This window comes from Ranitomeya variabilis, chromosome 3 (assembly GCF_051348905.1).
Source record: "Ranitomeya variabilis isolate aRanVar5 chromosome 3, aRanVar5.hap1, whole genome shotgun sequence".
Taxonomy (NCBI): Eukaryota; Metazoa; Chordata; class Amphibia; order Anura; family Dendrobatidae; genus Ranitomeya; species Ranitomeya variabilis.
This window is the reverse complement of record NC_135234.1, coordinates 573,484,431-573,503,785: the sequence shown is the minus strand read 5'-3', so window position 1 is coordinate 573,503,785 and position 19,355 is coordinate 573,484,431. Positions and strand designations below refer to the sequence as shown.

At 41.5% G+C, this 19,355-nt stretch overlaps 1 protein-coding gene across 2 annotated transcripts in view; it reads right to left on the bottom strand.

Moving 5' to 3' along the window:
• TBC1D4 (TBC1 domain family member 4) overlaps positions 1-19,355 on the bottom strand; it is a 208,737-nt gene that overhangs the window by 26,401 nt on the left and 162,981 nt on the right. Inside the window, exons 10-15 of one of the 2 annotated variants that reach the window (XM_077297240.1) lie at positions 17,900-17,974; positions 17,036-17,274; positions 14,812-14,961; positions 6,304-6,464; positions 4,528-4,737; positions 2,543-2,698 (exon numbers count right to left, since the gene is read on the bottom strand). In XM_077297240.1, the coding sequence (XP_077153355.1) occupies positions 2,543-2,698; positions 4,528-4,737; positions 6,304-6,464; positions 14,812-14,961; positions 17,036-17,274; positions 17,900-17,974 (991 nt within the window). The remainder of the gene's footprint in view (positions 1-2,542; positions 2,699-4,527; positions 4,738-6,303; positions 6,465-14,811; positions 14,962-17,035; positions 17,275-17,899; positions 17,975-19,355) is intronic. The other variant, XM_077297242.1, reaches the window with a different exon arrangement.

Below are 19,355 nucleotides of genomic sequence, written 5' to 3'. Positions count from 1 at the left end.
GGGAAACAGAGTATGGGGCCATCATTAGGGGGTTGATATCTTCAAAACTGAACCAATTGGAAAAGAAGTTGTATTGACACATAAGATTAGTCTGTGTGTACAGAATTATGACACCACATATGATTTTAGGAATAACTCTTTAAACTTGCCTGCAAAACCTATGCCATGCCTTTCATGAATTACCGTATATACTTGTGTATAAGCCGACCCGATCATAAGCCGAGGCACCTAATTTTGCCTCGAAAAACTGGGAAAGCTTATTGACTATAGAGTATAAGCTGGGTATGCACTGTCCCCTAATCACTATTCTGGTGTGCATGGTTCCTCATCCCCATCCTTGTCTGCATGGCTCCGTATCCCCATCCTTGTCTGCATGGCTCCTCATTCCCATCCTTGTCTGCATGGCTCCTCATTCCCATCCTTGTATGCATGGCTCCTCATTCCCATCCTTGTATGCATGGCTCCTTATCCCCATCCTTGTCTGCATGGCTCCTTATCCCCATCCTTGTCTGCATGGCTCCTTATCCCCATCCTTGTCTGCATGGCTCCTCATTCCCATCCTTGTATGCATGGCTCCTCATTCCCATCCTTGTATGCATGGCTCCTTATCCCCATCCTTGTCTGCATGGCTCCTTATCCCCATCCTTGTCTGCATGGCTCATCCCCATCCTTGTCTGCATGGCTCCTCATTCCCATCCTTGTATGCATGGCTCCTCATTCCCATCCTTGTATGCATGGCTCCTCATTCCCATCCTTGTCTGCATGGCACCTGATTCCCATCCTTGTCTGCATGGCTCCTTATCCCCATCCTTGTATGCATGGCTCCTTATCCCCATCGTTGTCTGCATGGCTCCTTATTCCCATCCTTGTCTGCATGGCTCCTCATTCCCATCCTTGTCTGCATGGCTCCTCATTCCCATCCTTGTATGCATGGCTCCTTATCCCCATCCTTGTCTGCATGGCTCCTTATCCCCATCCTTGTCTGCATGGCTCCTTATCCCCATCCTTGTCTGCATGGCTCCTCATTCCCATCCTTGTATGCATGGCTCCTCATTCCCATCCTTGTATGCATGGCTCCTCATTCCCATCCTTGTCTGCATGGCACCTGATTCCCATCCTTGTCTGCATGGCTCCTTATCCCCATCCTTGTATGCATGGCTCCTTATCCCCATCCTTGTCTGCATGGCTCCTTATTCCCATCCTTGTCTGCATGGCTCCTCATTCCCATCCTTGTCTGCATGGCTCCTCATTCCCATCCTTGTATGCATGGCTCCTCATTCCCATCTTTGTATGCATGGCTCCTTATCCCCATCCTTGTTTGCATGGCTCCTTATTCCCATGCTTGTCTGCATGGCTCCTCATTCCCATCCTTGTATGCATGGCTCCTTATTCCCATCCTTGTATGCATGGCTCCTTATTCCCATCCTTGTATACATGACTCCTTATTCCCATCTTGTATGCATGGCTCCTTATTCTCATCCTTATCTGCATGGTTCCTCATCCTCATCCTTGTATGTATGGCCCCCATGAGAAAAGCATTAAAAAAAAAAATCCTACTCACCTTCCCTCTTTATCCACATACTTGTATGCATGGCTCCTTATCCCCGTCCTTGTATGCATGGCTCCTTATTAACATCCTTGTATGCATGAGCTTTTTATTCACATCCTTATATGCATGACTCCTTATTCCCATCCTTGTAAGCATGGCTCCATATTCTCAACCTTGTCTGCATGGTTCGTCATCCCTATCCTTGTATGTATGGACCCCATGAGAAAAGAATTAAAAAAAACAAAAACAAAGAAAACCCCCATCCTACTCACCTTCCCTGCGGGCCCTTGCAGCATCTCATTCTGGTGCCAGCAGCTCCTGCGTCCAGGTTCTCATGGGTGCCCACTCATTAAGACAGTGAATATTCACCTCTCTACACGCCTATGGGAGTGGAGAGAGGTGAATATTCATTATCTTAATGAGTGGGCACCCATGAGAGCCCGGCCGCAGGAGCTGCTGGAAAACGGCGGATGCATCTGTAACTGTGCGCGTGCTATAAGAGAAATCGCCAGTGCAATGAATATTCATTTATCTTTAGCAGCGGGCACAGGCATTAGCCGCAGCCATCGGCTCCTGCTTCCTGTGACCCACTGCTCCGCCACTCTCCCTCCCCTGCCGTAAACTGGGACAATGACTCATGTATAAGCTGAGGAGGGCAATTTCAGCACAAAAAAGTGCTGAAAAGCTTGGCTTATACACGAGTATATACGGTAATTCTTTGTCTCTCTAAAAAGAGAACCTGGCCCTTCATCCTTACCCACACTGAGCTCATATTTCAGAACTAAGGGGATGTAAGACATGTTAGCCTCTTGGAGGTGCTCAGCAGTAAAGAATATTAGTAAAGTTACAACATATACCTATACAGCCTATAGAGCATGCAGTGTTCAGAGTGTCACACAATCTGTGAGATAAGGAGTCTTCTCAAAAAGATGTTGCACTGTATTACCAAAAAGTATTAATAATTCTAAACACAAGCATCTAAAATGTCAGTACCTTCTTTTAGTGTTGCATATATCTCTTCCATATCAAACCGGATCTTAGTTTTGCAGTTTAATTTCTTATCCCATAGACTTGAGACGTCTTTTTGACACATTCCAACTTCCTCATAATCCAGCTTTATTTTTCTAGACTGCAGCTCATCTCTGCTAGCTGGGAATTAAAAATTAAATAACAATAATAATGAAAACAAGGAACACAGAAATAGGAAAGACCTCTAAGAGAGTCCATATGTGGTGTTTTAGGTGCTTATTATTATTATTATAAAAAAGGATACTTAACTATGCAAAAATGCTTCAAAGTCCAGCATGTGCATTTACCCTAAAAATACCTAATGTCAATACACAATGTACTTATGGCTATATACATTCGCTAAATGCCACTGAGATAGATCTGGAAGTTTTGAGTGAGGCTGACAGCTACCCATCGGGTCATGTGACAACAGTGCATTTAATTCACCATAAGTCATAGCCATCAATAGATGCTAATCAGCTAATAATTTAATCATATAGTTGTATGGGCAGTAAGGTGGCTCAGTGGTAAGCACTGTTGCTTTGCATACACAGTACATATGCGGTTCTCGTGTGACCATTCAGATACAAAAACCTATAGAAGTGAAACACAACTAACAAATAACATTTAAATATTTATTGATATCTTTATAAAAAGATATAAATACAATAGCCTCATATCATTACTTTTGAATGCTGCTATTTGATCCACTATTAGCTTTAAGTGAATTGTGTCTTACCCCCACCTCCCGAATTTTTTCTTCCTGTTGAAAGTTCTATCTGTTATTATATTTATATGTTTTTTATGAAGATATCAATAAATATTTAAAGCACTATTGCCTTGCAGAGCTGAAGTCCTGGATTCAAATCCCACTGAGGACAACATCTGCAAGGAGTTTGCATGTTCTCCTCGTGTTTGTGTGAGTTTCCTCCGGGTTCCTCCCACATTCCAAACAGATACCGATGGGGAGTTTAGATTGTGAGCCCCAATGAGGACATTGCTGATCATGTCTGTAAAGTGCTGTGGAATTAATGGTGCTATGTAAGTGAGCTAAATAATAATAATAATAGTAAAACATCAGAAGGAGGCCAAAGATTGTCTGCTGTGGCAATATCCCATGGACGATACATCAACAGGCAGTGAAAGTACTGAAACAAAAAACCTGATATTGGTAGAAGCATAAGAGTTCTAGTAGAAACTACTGTAAAATGCAAAACGTGGATGATTCACAAAAAGGTAAAAAGACATCAGCACACATATTCATTCACTTTTTCATGTAGCCAATATTCTTGCTATTAGACCTCACACAGAATTTTCACCAAGGTGTTCCCAATTTTGATTGCCAATTCTATCCTTTTCCCCAACTTTTAACTTTTGGTGTTTATTTGAAATTATGAAATTATAACAATTACAAAACATTCAATGCGTTTCCTTACCTTCTGAAAAACGAAAAATTAAGAGTCATATATTCCATGGAAGCACAAAAGATAAAAAAACAAGGATATTATCAATGGGCTTTAATACCAGTAAGTTATAATATGTTTTGATAATCCAAAGATTTATGCTGAAGGCCTGATGATAAGCAATGTGATTGTTTGCTATCACACTTCCTAATGATCAGCTACTTCATGCTTCCACAAACCTGTTGGTCAGGGTGGTGCTCAGAGCAATGTATTATGACAACATTACCTCTTGCCAGAGACCTGTAGGGTAAGGGGATAGTATTGCAGAAACATAATACTAAAAAATGTCCAGCACTATACAACAAAAATGAATTCTCACAATAACATTATGATGAGAGAAATGTTACAATGACTTTTTGTTCTTATGAGGAACTTGGGATCATTGGGCATATAGACTGTACGAGACACCAATGCTGAAACACAAGGTATGAACATAGATCATTGTAAAATATCAAACTTTTCTACCTATGTACTGTAGTTTCACCTTACATCACATTTAGAACTAACCTTCAAGTTTCAGGTTCTCCTTTTCCATTCTCAGTAATAAAATCTGTTGATGGATTGCTTTCCTCCATAACCTCTGGAGATGTTCGGCCGTCCGCTTCCCATCTGTACTGTCAGCAGCATTGTCGTCCTGTAGAAGGGATGTCAGAGGGTCCTCTTCCATGGTTGGAGGAAAAGGAGATAAAGGTAGCAAATCATTCCCATCTATGTGATCTGAAATAATGGAGACACAGAATATCCAGCATCATTTCCACCGGATCAAACATTACACATCAGAGGTCACAACATTTTCCAGCTGACTGGTGTCGCGTCCTTGTGAAGAAAGCCTACATTCTGTCATGGACCAGACTTCCTGTTTTCTGTATAAACATGCTCATACTTCTTGTTTTAGTGACACGTTTAGATCTTTTTTTAAGCTTCTGGGTGTAATTTAGACTGTAGATACCAAGTACACTCCCAGTGCATTAAACAGATCAAGACCGGGCCATGTTCCATGATCAGGCACATTTTTTTTTTCATACCTGCAGTTTCAAGAGCTGTGAAATAAAATTCCAATTTGAATATTTAAATAATTTGTCCCACTTTTTTTGATACACATGGGGACTAATTTTATAATGCCGTTTTCATATTCTTTTTTCCTCGATATTGAGGACAATGTAAAAATTCAACATTATTATCATGCATTTCCACTGGTAACGTACATACAGCAAATAGAAAGGCAGAGATGGTAATAGACTGGCTCTGCCTTCTCTGACTTCCAGCTCCCCACTCCTGCTTGATTTCAGTGCAGCTTTGGATTCAGCAATGATGTTTTAGTAATTGTTTTAGCAATGTACCGCTGTGACATTTATATGCGGACTGCCCTGATGTTTTAAGTCACTGTGTGGTTTGCAACTTTTTGGAACATTTAAAAATATACAGTTTTTGGCAAGATTTTGTCCAAATCCACAATAATTCTATATAGTCACATATTAGCAGAGTAAGCATGAATTTTGCTAACAATTTCTTCTTCTCTGGGAGATAGCAGCTGAGAGTGGGGGTGATCTGAGTTGTGCTCAGAGGATTCTGGGTGAACAGAATAGACAGCTTGTTTTGCTGTTTTGACAATTCACAGAATTCAATGAGGCCAATCACAGAACTACATAGAATTAAGAGCTTGTTTTAAATATAAGGGAGATACCAGTGTGATGTGTAATGGTTACCAGTGTGATGTGTAATGGCCGCTCTCTGCTCTCTTGATCTCACTGTGTGGTTATAACTGACACATCTGCAGGTTCCTCTCAGCTTCGACTCCCATATCACAGGTAGACAGGGTTGCAAAATTTTTATAATACAGCAGAGCTCAGAGAGAAGCAAAAAATGTGTTTGCAAGAAGACAAATTTCATTTCTCCTATTCTGTGTTAGTTACTTGTCTCACACTGGTAACTCCGTTCATGCTAAATAAGCTCTGGAGGCAGAGTTATCTTCCAGGCAGTGTCCTCCCCAGAGCCTGGAAGACGTCATTTATATAAAGCGATGAAAGATGATTTCTCAGTAACAAAGCATCTGCTCTGAGGTATAAAGGTATCACTCTCCACAGCAATAACCTGTATGCCTATATGCTTTAAATAGGTCAAATGTGTTGACAGGCTTCATTTAATAACTGCTCTAAAAGTTGTCAATAAAAATATATGTATGTTGCTTAGATATGACATGTGACTGAACAAAAAAAGCTTTGGTAACAAAAAGTGGATAGCAAGTATATAAATCACCAATTCCACACAGAACACATTACCTACCTATATGCTGCATATCTGAAGGGGAATTAGTCATTGGTGAAGCTACTCTCAGGAAAATCCGCTGTCGCCACGAAATTCGGCGTGGTGTGACTGGAGTACCAGAAGCACTTAATGAGTCATTACTGCAGGAAGAGAAAGTCCTCCTTCTTCCTTCACATTCACTGTAATAAAACACCAGGTTTAATATTTTTGTAAATGAATACATGATACACGAGACCTTGGAGTTGATTGTAACAGCCCCTGAAGTTCGTATTAAGCAAATTATAATAAATTACATTTTGATCTTGTAGACAGCAGTTTTCAAGCATATTGACCAGATACTATAAAGTCCACCGGTTTCTTTATACTATTTTATCTTCATGTATTTTGTAATAGGGTTGACTTATGAAAACAACTTTTATGTGAATGGAAGCCAAAGGTCTGGCCTCTGTAAAACCTCCACCCCAATGTGTGAAAACACTGCTGATCAAATATTTCCCCTGCAGCTGCAGTAATGCATGGTCAGACCTGGTCTGCCATTGTGGTGCTCCTTTTTTAAAAAAGTTATCCCCAAGCGGGAACTAAAACAACTTCTTAATAGAAATACAGATCATAACAGGAGAGATGATGGATTCTAATACTTTCTGTGAGACTTAAACTGATGCCAAAGTGCAGTATTCATTCGACGTGGTTCTTTTTTTTTTTAAAGATCTGTCATCATCTGCTTTTCATTAAATTAGGTTTACATTATTTTCATACAAGTGTAATATGGGAACAATGTAAACTTTAGTAATAGCCTATGCTGCACTATTTAGAAAAAAAAAAAGGTTGGTGTGTTTTTTTAAGAATAGTGTAGAGATTTTTGTGTGTTCCTTTATATGGCTTCTGTTATACCTGTATTAGTTGATGTTCCTTATCTGATTTGTCTGCTATATTGATTCCTTCTTCCCCACTGATATTGATCCCCAAACACGGACTACATTTCCCAAAATGCCAGAGTCCCAGCAGAGTATGAGTATATCCTAAGTGATGTATACAGCAGTCTCAGTGTATCCTATGTGATGTATACAGCAGTCTCAGGGTATCCTATGTTATGTATACAGCAGTCAAAGTGTATCCTATGTGATGTATATAGCAGTCTCATTGAATTCTATGTGATGTACACGGTGGGCCATGTATATGGATACACCTAAATAAAATGGGAATGGTTTGTTATATCAACTTCCTGTTTGTGGCACATTAGTATATGGGAGGGGTAAAACTTTTCAAGATGGGTGGTAACCCATTTAAGTCGGCCATTTTGGATCGAACTTTATTTTTTTTCCAATAGGAAGAGGATCATGTGACACATCAAACTTATTGAGAATTTCACAAGAAAAACAATGGTGTGCTTGGTTTTAACGTAACTTTATTCTTTCATGAGTTATTTACAAGTTTCTCTTTGTTTACAGCCATTGACATGTCGCAGAGGTTATCACGTGAGGAGCGGATAGAAATTGTGTTGATGTCTGGTGAACGCAGTACCCGGGCCATTGCAGCAGAATTCAATGCAAGACACCCTACACAAGAAAACTGTCACCATTCCCATGTTATTTAGGTGTTTCCATATAAATGGCGGCCCACCCAGAAAAGTTTGCCTCATCACTGAACATAATGTTCTGTGTAAATTGAGGGTCCTGTTCAAATTTTTGTTATGCCCATTCCGCAAATTCAGCACACCGATCTGGCATCAGTCGAACATCCCTTCAGCAGATATTAAGGCAGCACACCAAAAAATGAAAAAAAAACTATGCAGTTTATTGGCCCATATGCGACGTTTCGGTCCCAAGTGTGGACCTTTCTCAAGCTATTGAGGATTGATAAAGGTTCACACTTGGGACCGAAATGTCACATATTGGCCAATAAACTGCATCATGTTTTTCATTTATTGGTGTGCTGCCTTCATTTTTCATGTACTATTGGATAGGTTTGGTATATACCTGGAAGGTTTGCAAGCTTTTGTATTTTTTTGTGCTGTTTTTTGTTTTTTTATTTTTATTCAGCAGATATTAGCTACTCACAAATGGCACCCTTACAAAATCCAGCTGCTGCAGCATCTCAACGAGGATGACCCAGATCGGCGGGCTGAATTTGCAGAATGGGCAAAACTTGAAAAGTTTTCCCCCTCCCATATACAAACAAGAAGTTGGTATCACAAACCATTCACATTTTATTTAGGTGTATCCATATACATGGCCCACCAAGGTGTATACATATACATGGCTCACCCTGTATATACAGCAGCTTCAGTGTATTCTATGTGATGTAAAGACAGTAGTCTCAGTGTATCCTGTGTAATGTATACAGCAATCTCAGTGTACCATGTGAGATGTATATAGCAACATCTTAGTGCATGCTATGTGGGACAGGGTATCCTATGTTCTGTATATAGCAGAGTCTCAGTGAATCCTATGTGATGTATATACAGCAGTCTCAGTGTATCCTATGTGATGTATATATAGTAGTCTCAGTGTATTCTATGTGATATATACAGAAGTCTCAGTGTATCTTGTGTGATATGTACAGCAAAATCTCAGTGTATGCTATGTGGGACAGGGGATCCTATGTGCTTTATATAGTTTCAGTGAATCCTATGTGATCTTTAGAGCAGTTTCAGTATAAACTATGGGATCAGATACCAGCACTGCTTAGAAAAACTACAACTCATCACAAAAGGAATATCTTACAGCTGATCTAATCATATTACAAGACAGATGGGAATCAATTTTTATTATTTATTTAATATGTATCCCCAAAATCCAAATACAGTCAAATAATGGATTATGGATCAGTCAGTGTGAGCTGCAATCAGTACTGCTCCCAACAATATTGACTAAAAAAATTAAACAAATAAAATATAAAAAGGTGTACATTGGAGTCCCCTTTAAAGGCATCACAGAGATGACATTACTAGAATCAAAAGTGACTTATGACACCATGATCTTTAGTATTATTGATATAAGGAAGAAATACAATGCGGAATTCTAGAAATCCAAAAAACAATAGGCCCCATCCCTATACACTAACACTTACGCAGACAAATATTCGGAGCAGTTGCAAACAGAAATTAGACTCAAGATGTTATTTTGTAACCTGGACAGACAATTTCATTAGTTATTATGGGTAACTGACTCCACTTTTTCTTCTACCAGTTTTTTATGTAAGGAGTACACTGCTGCAGAAAAAATAATGTACAATATTGGAGGGACTACAGCTCACACCCAGGACTCCTGCTTGCCTTCTACTTCCTTCAACATGCCAAGGAAATCCTTGGTGAATAAGCTGGAAATCTTCTGCAGTAAGCACAAATGGCTGACTGCATGGACAGCACCATCAGAATTATTCACACTAAAGGTATGTTCACACATGTCGGATGTTCCGTGGATTCTCTGGTTGAACTCGTGGGCAGAAAGTCAATAACGTTTTATAATTTTGGTGAAAACAGATTTTTTTTGCTCCTTTATGAATAGCAGACATCATAATCTACTTGAGAAACCCAAGAAGGAAGAAACAGAGGCATACTAATGTCAGAGATCACTCACAAATATAAAATGTAAAACATTTGTACCTTTATTAACATACAAGAAATACTCCATTTGTAAAAACATAAAAAAGCCAAAACTGCCTCACATAACAAACAAGGCTATAATAAGGCTATGACCGTCCCACCACACTCATGACCCTGACCCAGCAAATAAAGTGCATGTGTAAGGCCTCTTTCACACTAGCGTCGTGCACTGCACGTCGCTATGCGTCGTTTGGTTGAAAAAACACATCCTGCAAAAGTGCTTGCAGGATGCGTTTTTTCACCATTGATTTGCATTAGCGTCGCATTGCGACGCTTTGCCACACGTTGCAACCGTCGTGCGACGGTTGCACCGTGTTGTGGCGGACCATCGGCTGCAAAAAACGTTACCTGTAACGTTTTTTGCTGCCGATGGACCGCCATTTCCGTCCGCGCATGCGCGGCCGGAACTCCGCCCCCACCTCCCGGCACCTCACCGCACCTCACAATGGGGCAGCAGATGCATGGAAAAACAGCATCCGCTGCCCCCGTTGTGCGGCGCATTCACTGCTAGCGTCGGTACGTCGGCCCGACGCACTGCGACGGGCCGAGTACGACGCTAGTGTGAAAGTAGCCTAAAATACTCACAAAATACCACTCAAATTACATGATGTTGGAACCCACTATTTGAACTATACTGTACAATTAAATTAAGAAGTTGCCTTATTTAGCAAAATATTTTTTATATATCTATACAGCTGCATGCCCATCAATCATGCACCAATTTGGGCAGGTAAAGCGAAAGATATCAAACTCAAGCACCTCCGGGTCATGAGTGTGGTGGGACGGTCATAGCCTTATTATAGGCTTGTTTGTTATGTGAGCCTGTTTTGGCTTTTTAATGTTTTTACAATTGGAGTATTTCTTGTATGTTAATAAAGGTACAAATGTTTTACATGTTATATTTGTGAGTGATCCTGACATTAGTATGCCTCTGTTTCTTCCTTCTTGGGTTTCTCATTTCACTTAGCATACTACAGGTGATCCTTGTTTACTGGAGTGGTGCCCTCCGCCCTAGATCATCATCAGCTACTTGCACTCAAGCATAATATTGTATTCTGTACTTTCCTTTGTCAACTCAAAATATCCTAAAAATAAAATTAAAAATATCTATAAACACCAAAAAGTATAATGAATACTGTCTATTTCTTAGTATAAATTTAGACTAAACAGTCTTAAAATCTGCCAGATGTATCGTAGTTAGTGATGAGACATTATCCGAGCATGCTCGGGTGATATCTGAGCATTTGGGAGTGCTCGTATATTATGTTCAAGTCCCTGCCGTTGCATGAATTGCGGCTGTTAGACAGCCTGAACACATGTGGAGATTAACTAACAAACAGGCAATCTCTGCATGTGTCCCGGCTGCCTAACAGCCACGAATCATGCAGCCACAGGGACTCGAACATAATATATGAGCACGGCCAAGATACAGCCGTTATCCATGCACATTCGCTCATCACTAATTGTAGTGGTTCATGCTTGTTGGTGCATCTTTAGACTGTAAAATCGAAGTTTACACCATTTACTTTGTGAAATAAATTTTTGTCAAAATTTGGGCGCAAGGGGCCATTTCATTAGTGTTTATACCAGTGTTCTGTCATTAATCACTTTGAAAAGTTGCAACTTTTTGTGCAACAGAGAAGTTGTGCAAACATTTTGCGACTTTTGATCTTGTTACGCCAGTCCCAGCCAGCTCCACCACAGATGATGGAGAATAGGCGGGACAGGGAATGATGGCACCTGCCTGCTGATTTCAGAACTTATGACAGAAATGTTACGTCAGTCCCTGACTGGAATAGCATTTCTGGTGAGGAGCATGCAACTGAGAAGATGCGTAGAATTTATCAAGTGGTGTGCGCTGCATAATGAATGTGGTATAATGTTACCCAAACATACCCCTTCATTAAGACTGGTGTGTACACCAGTCCTAAAGAATAAGCCCTTATGTGTTGCTTATTAGGCTACACCCATTTCCGCTAAGGCACACTCCATTGCAGTGAAGCCAAGCCATCCTTGCATGACATGGGGTATGACAAATTAAATAATAAAAATTAAATAAGTACAAAGCAACTAAAAAAAAATTACGACACATTCAGCTTCATAAATCAACACTACAAATATATTGCAAACAATTGCATGAAAAACATTCCCATTTTAGCCAACTAGATTATTATTATTTATCCTTGGCCAAGCAAAAAAATTGCCTCATGATATACACATTTCTATGATATGGTGGGTTTTCTAGAAAAATCCTAGTCGTCAAGTCACTTTCTTCACTTGTGCTGCAAATTCTAACAAATCTACAACATTGCAAGGAAGCCCAGTTTTGGTTTTCAGTAAATCTATGCCCTGTACACAGTGTTTCAGGCTTTATCTCCTTCTCAATAGTTGTAGCTCACACACCAAGTCAACATTTTATGCTTGAAAACTTATATAGGAATAAAAAGAAGTACAATACATACAGTACAGGATAGCGCCAAGAGACTAGGATACAACACTGAGAAGCCAGCATCCAACACAGAGATTATTACGGAGCCAGCCATATGAACATATTTAAAGGGAAGCTGTCATTCGATTCATACTACCCAAACCATGGGCACCATGAATCGGACACTGGCTACATGATGGTTTTTCTCTACTGCTGCAGGTGATGAAGTCTCTCCCATGTGTGTACATACAGTAGTATCTGTGTACATGGGGTAAGACCTGGCAGTTACCTGGAGTGGTGCGGGGAGCAGCCATCCAGGGGTAGAGACAAACTAGTCTTGTCTATTCCTATAGTCCAGGCTGGCTAAGAGCCAGGCTCTGATTCATGCTGCCTGTGGTTTGGGCAATATGAATCGACTGACAAGTTCCCTTGACCATGTATTAAACAACATTCCAATTACTAAGAGGAATTGAATCATGCAAAATTAGTCAGTTTTATTAGTATTGCTATACAGGAAGAAAATGGTGAAATGTTCATGGTACTAATGTCAGCTGTGCAGTGACATGCTTGTATTGCGGTACAAGACACGGGAACCATCCTGAAGGGCGTTTTATACAGCCTCAGCAGCAAAAGGGCAGCACAGAAAAGTCTTCATATAAGGCTTTAATTAATTTTTTTGCAACGTCAAAGGAAGATATTACAGGTATTTCCCCGCATATATTATGCCCCTGTATGAAGCAAGGATCAGCAACCTGAACCACACTGATGGTGTGAAACTACACCTCCCAGAATGCCCTGACTGAAGTAGTAAGTGTACAACTGGGTGCCGCATACTGTCGGTACATGCTGGAAGTAGTAAGTGTACAACTGGAGTGCCACGTGCTGTCGGCACATGCTGCAAGTAGTAAGTGTACAACAGCTGGAGTGCCACGTGCTGTCGGCACATGCTGTAAGTAGTAAGTGTACAACAGCTGGAGTGCCACACACTGTCGGTACATGCTGGAAGTAGTGAGTGTACAACTGGAGCGCCACGTGCTGTTGGCACATGCTGGAAGTAGTAAGTGTACAACTGGAGTGCCACGCGCTGTTGGCACATGCTGGAAGTAGTGAGTGTATAACAGCTGGAGTGCCACAGGATGTCGGCACATGCTGGAAGTAGTAAGTATACAACAGCTGGAGTGCCACAGGATGTCGGTACATGCTGGAAGTAGTAAGTATACAACAGCTGGAGTGCCACATGCTGTCGGTACATGCTGGAAGTAGTAAGCATACAACAGCTGGAGTGCCACATGCTGTTGGTACATGCTGGAAGTAGTAAGCATACAACAGCTGGAGTGCCACATGCTGTCGGTACATGCTGGAAGTAGTAAGTATACAACAGCTGGAGTGCCACATGCTGTCGGTACATGCTGGAAGTAGTAAGCATACAACAGCTGGAGTGCCACATGCTGTCGGTACATGCTGGAAGTAGTAAGTGTGCAACTGGAGTGCCACGTGCTGTTGACACATGCTGGAAGTAGTAAGTGTACAACTGGAGTGCCACGTTCTGTTGGCACATGCTGGAAGCAAAGAGTGTACAACAGTTGGAGTGCCACATGCTGTCGGCACATACTGGAAGTAGTAAGTGTACAACTGGAGTGCCATATGCTGTCGGCACATGCTGGAAATTGTAAGTGTACAACTGCTGGAGTGCCACAGGTTGTCGGCATATGCTTTAAAAAGCAAGTGTATAACATCTGGAGTGGCGCAGGCTGTCAGCACATACTGGAAGTAGTAAGTTTACAGCTGCTGGAGTGCCGCAGGCTGTCAGCACATACTGGAAGTAGTAAGTTTACAGCTGCTGGAGTGCCGCAGGCTGTCAGCACATCCTGCAAATAGTAAGTGTACAACAGCTGGAGTGCTGCAGGCAGTCAACACATGCTGGAAGATGTAAGTGTACAACAGCTGGAGTGCCACAGAGTGCTGATCCCTGCTCTAGAGCTTAGTGTAATGCTTTACAGTGCACCTCTGCATAGGAAAGCGTAGATGACTATGCATTTCTGCACAGAAAAAAGGTATGCAGGTACTGGCGTCCATTGTTGGCCAAAAGTGTAGTTTATTGCCATATGTCGAGTGCATAGTAGCAGATGGACACGTCAGAGGTATACAGCAGAGAATACTCAACATATACCTTCACCATGTACAACAGCTAGATGTGAGCATAGCATAACTGATTCTGCAGGCCCATAACACAGCCCTGCTCTGCCTATGGATGACTTATACACTATATTCTGTATACTACTATCTGCCGCAGTTCACACAGCATCATCACATGCACAGCTGAACATTTTACCATTATAAGAGGCCAATTAAGGTAATTACTGGAAGATATGGAAGCAGATTTCCCCCTGCCACAGCCCAAAATTGGGTTAATTCCCCAGGGCAAGCGAGCTGCTGTGACCAGACATACACAAAAGTGCAGGAGGTGTATGGGAAGCAGCCCGCCATGTCTCACCTCTTGAGTACATCATTTTCACAATGTGATGGACGTCTCCCTGAACCCTGGTATAAATTTTTCAGGAAAGAAGGGGTAGAAAAGGATGAGGGGAGACTGGAGGACGAAGGCTCGCTCTCAGTGCGGACACGTCGGACAATGGGAACAGGGCTGAGTGTCAGAAAACAATATTAGCAGGGAAACTACAAAGCGCCTAAACGCTAGAAAAATGTAAAACTTAAACTATACATGCCATATAAGAGTCATAATCATGTAATTGCTATGAAATTTAAAAAGCCATCTTTAAGGTAATACATTCAGTTTTAGAATCCAGGACACAACTAATATGAACACAAAGGGTATATTACTAATAATTATTTCTAAGCAGTAATGCCGAGTAATCAAAAATATATGTCACGATTACTGTACAATGCAGAATGAAGAAAGGGATTCTTTTTGAAATGATGTGAAATTTATTGTCTGAACTGTCTCTAAGTTTATCAGTATATTCCTCATTTTACAGGCATCCCTATGAATGCAAGTATATAGAAAAGCACATGCTGAATATACCTTATAGCAGTAAGCACATAAATGCAGCTACATGCACATGGTAAACTAGTGACCTAACTATAGGGAGTGCAAAGTTACTACTTGCACCTGACTGATGGAGCACTAAGACACCATAAGTATTAGACTAAACACACCAATGTGTATGGGGGCCCCCGACAAATGATGTTGGGGTAAAGAAGAATTAGCCTGTTGCATTTCCAGCAGATGATCCTTTCGTTCACCAGGAGACAAGCTTCTGTAAGAGGCTATGGCAGAGACTTTCCCATAGAAAACAATGGAGTGCTCGGTTGTGACATGAGTTCTTGGGGAAGTCAAGAGAAACCACTGTCGGACGAAAGATTGTGGCAGCTATTTAATGTTTATGGGTGTTTTTATAGGGGCCAAAAACCCTGTCTGTATGCCAGATATGAAAAGTCCACTAGTCAGAGGTGAGCTAATCGATCTGCAGAACCCTGCTCCAATACCCAGGTCAGCACGGTTTGGCACCATGATGAGATGTGATTAGACCCTACCTGACAGCATCCCCGGGGGTTTATTTAACTAGCTCTTGTAGAAAACATGGCACTCAGGTAAATGTTTGAAGCAGATCATTTTATTTGTGCAGCAATCTAAAAATACAGAAACGTTTCGGTCCTACAGGGACCTTCATCAGTCAGACTGCCTATAACCCTGTGCACGCTGCAAGCTGTCTGACTGATGAAGGTCCTTGTAGGACCGAAACGGTTCTTTATTTTTTGATTGCCTGCACAAAATAAAATGATCTGCTTACATTTACCTGAGTGCAAAGTTTTCTACCAGATTTACATGGGATAGGCTCCTACTTGGGCACCATCCACAGGAGTGCTGTAATTACCAATTTTGTTCACTTAACTAGCCGGCCTGGCACGATATCATTACTGCGGCATAAACCACACACAACATCGCGCCAGGCCGGCTACTCAAAGAAAGATGTCGGGGATGCTGGCAGAAAAGGTGATGATTTGCTGGGCTCATGGCCAGGAGCCAAGGACCTAACCACTGGTGGTAGTAGAAATAATGTGTAGCAGTTAGGACAGTTAGCAGATCTTGCTCTGCAGCCCAGGAACTCCATGTGTTGGGAAACACTATCCCAGTGATATAATAAGCCCAGCATTTTAAGTTTTCAATTGATATTTGTCTATTAAAGTGGATCTGTCACCAGATTCCAAAGTACAAACCGAATACAGTGTAAAATAAATATCTAAGACCTGATGAGGCTGGTGTACTTCATGAAAATCCTTGTCAAAATTGCTGTATAATTCTAATAGCTGGACTTGTGTCATGCAGGAAAACTTTCAAATGGATTATACAGTCATTCTCACATAGATTTTTAAAGTAAGCACATCAGGCTCATCAGGTCTAAGATGTGAATTTAATAAAGTATAGAGTTTGAATAGTAAAAGCTGGTGGCAAATCCGATTTGAATAAAAATCCTGACAAGTCGTTTAACTTCACATAGTCATATTGTTGTATTTAATACTGGGTTATAACAAAAATCAATTCACTAAGCATGCGTCATACATACATTCTGTAAAATATCGATTACTGGTATGGACATAGGGGTACATTAAATAATTAGATAGTCAATGGATCACTACATATCATCCCAAAAGAATTCTTCATGTAATGCACATGACAATACAAGCATGTAACTGACCTGCTGTGCCCCCCATCACAGGCTACCGAGTGCTGCCTCTGCAGGGGTGACTTGCTGTTTGGTGATTTGGCATCAGGAAACGTTATCCTTTTCTTGGCACTGGATGTAGGGTGACTAAAAGTGTGAGCCCGTCGGCGAAACTGGGGCGAGTCTGGATCTTCTTCTGGAAACGACTGCCAAGACGATGACACAGGAGAAGATGGTGGAGTGGCGGGCGGAGAATCTCCTGGCGAGCCGTCCTAAGGTAAGATAATACTTTCTGAGTACAGACTGCAGCTCCTCACAACATTAGTCCTGATCTCTCCCACAACTTTGGAGCACACCAAGCCTGACATCAAAAAGTAAAAAATGCTCGGCGATCTCAAACTGCTCTCATCGAGCGGCCAACGCTCCTGGCTTTGTGGTGGAGAATAAAGCCCTTCTGGCTTTTTTCTTCTTGTCTCATGCTAGTTTCCTGGACACAGGTTTCCTGTGCTGTCAGTGGAATATCCTGGAAAACATGCTATTATTGTGATGGAGGCTGGTAGCTTGGCCCTACAAGAACACCGGACTCCTGCTGCTGTTGTGTCTATCACATGGGTGCTGGAGGGCCGTTCTCTGCGAAGCACGAAGTACATGAGGAAGTTATATGGCTGTATACGGCACGGCCTCTGGGGAGGAAAGTGTTACCCAACCGCCACACGTCTCTGTATACCGTGCACATAACACTTAGCTATTTGCTTTCATTCCTGCTAGAATAGAAACAAGCCAGCATGGTGACAACTACATCCTGTGATCACAGAAAATGCAGATTCCGAGCTTGGGCTTTCATTGCCACACTTCTCACCATAGCTGTATAAATACCTCGCGTATAGGATCAGGTACCTTGTCAGAAGCAAAGCTGTTGCAGCGATCAAAGCTGTCCATACTGCCCAGTCGGCCTCTCATACGATTTGCCCCCTGTGAAAAGACACCATGAATATATTTTTAGTCTTGCTTAGATGGATATTATGCTGGCAGCAGTTATCCACCTACTGATGATACAAAATGCACCACAAGGTATAGAAATATCTGCCCAAGGCACCTTGTGCTACTGAGGTCAGAATAGGGCTAGCATGCTGTCACCTCCTGCTCTTTTCTGTTCCTTTATACTCATCATATTATTATTTTTTTCTATATCCATTTCACTTTTCCGATTTGCAACTATATAACATAATTGGGGGCATATCGATGCAGGAGGCGCATGTAACTGAGCCTGCAATATACCTGGCAAATGCTGGCTGTATTATACAACTGTCATCCGCCTGTAGCAGCAGCGACCAGAGCTAGCTCCAATTTCTGCTGTTTACTCATTCAGATGACTGACATCAGGCACCTATTGACACCCAGCAATGCAACTGAAGTGTGCTGATGGGTTCCATTGCACACAGAAGCCTTGTGAAAGCCCCAATGGCAGCCATGTTATTCCTGCAACAAAGACCACATGGTGGCCTAATAGTAGAATGTCTATTTAATTACAAACTACAGCATATAAAAATCTAATGAAACTGGTCAAAGTAATAAAGTAAATTAAAAAATAAAGTAAACATAAAAAAAAGTTACAGAACAATATACAGTGGGTACAGTAAGTATTCAGACCCCTTTACATTTTTCACTCTTTGTTTCATTGCAGCCATTTCGTAAATTCAAAAAAGTTAATTTTTTTCTCATGTACACTCTGCACCCCATCTTGACTGACAAAAAACAGAAATGTAGACATTTGAATGAATGACCTGCATAGAGCTGGGACCACCGTAACAAAGGCTACTATCAGTAACACACTACGCCGCCAGGGATTCAGATCCTGCAGTGACAGACATGTCCCCCTGCTTAAGCCAGTACATGTACGGGCCCATCTGAAGTTTGCTAGAGAGCATTTGGATTACCCAGAAGAGTATTGGGAGAATGTCATATGGTCTGATGAAACCAAAGTAGAACTGTTTGGTAGAAACAAAACTCGTCGTGCTTGGAAGAGACAAAATGCTGAGTTGCATCCACAGAACACCATACCTACTGTGAAGCATGGGTGTTGCAACATCATGCTTTGGGGCTGTTTCTCTGCAAGGGAACCAGGATGACTGATCTGTGTACATGAAAGAATGAATGGGGCCATGTATCGTGAGATTTTGAGTGCAAACCTCCTTCCATCAGCAAGGGCATTGAAGATGAAATGTGGATGGGTCTTTCAGCATGATACTCCCAAGCACACCACCAGGGCAACAAAGGAGTGGCTTTGTAAGAAGCATATGAAGGTCCTGGAGTGGCCTAGCCAATCTCCAGAAAACCTTTGGAGGGAGTTGAA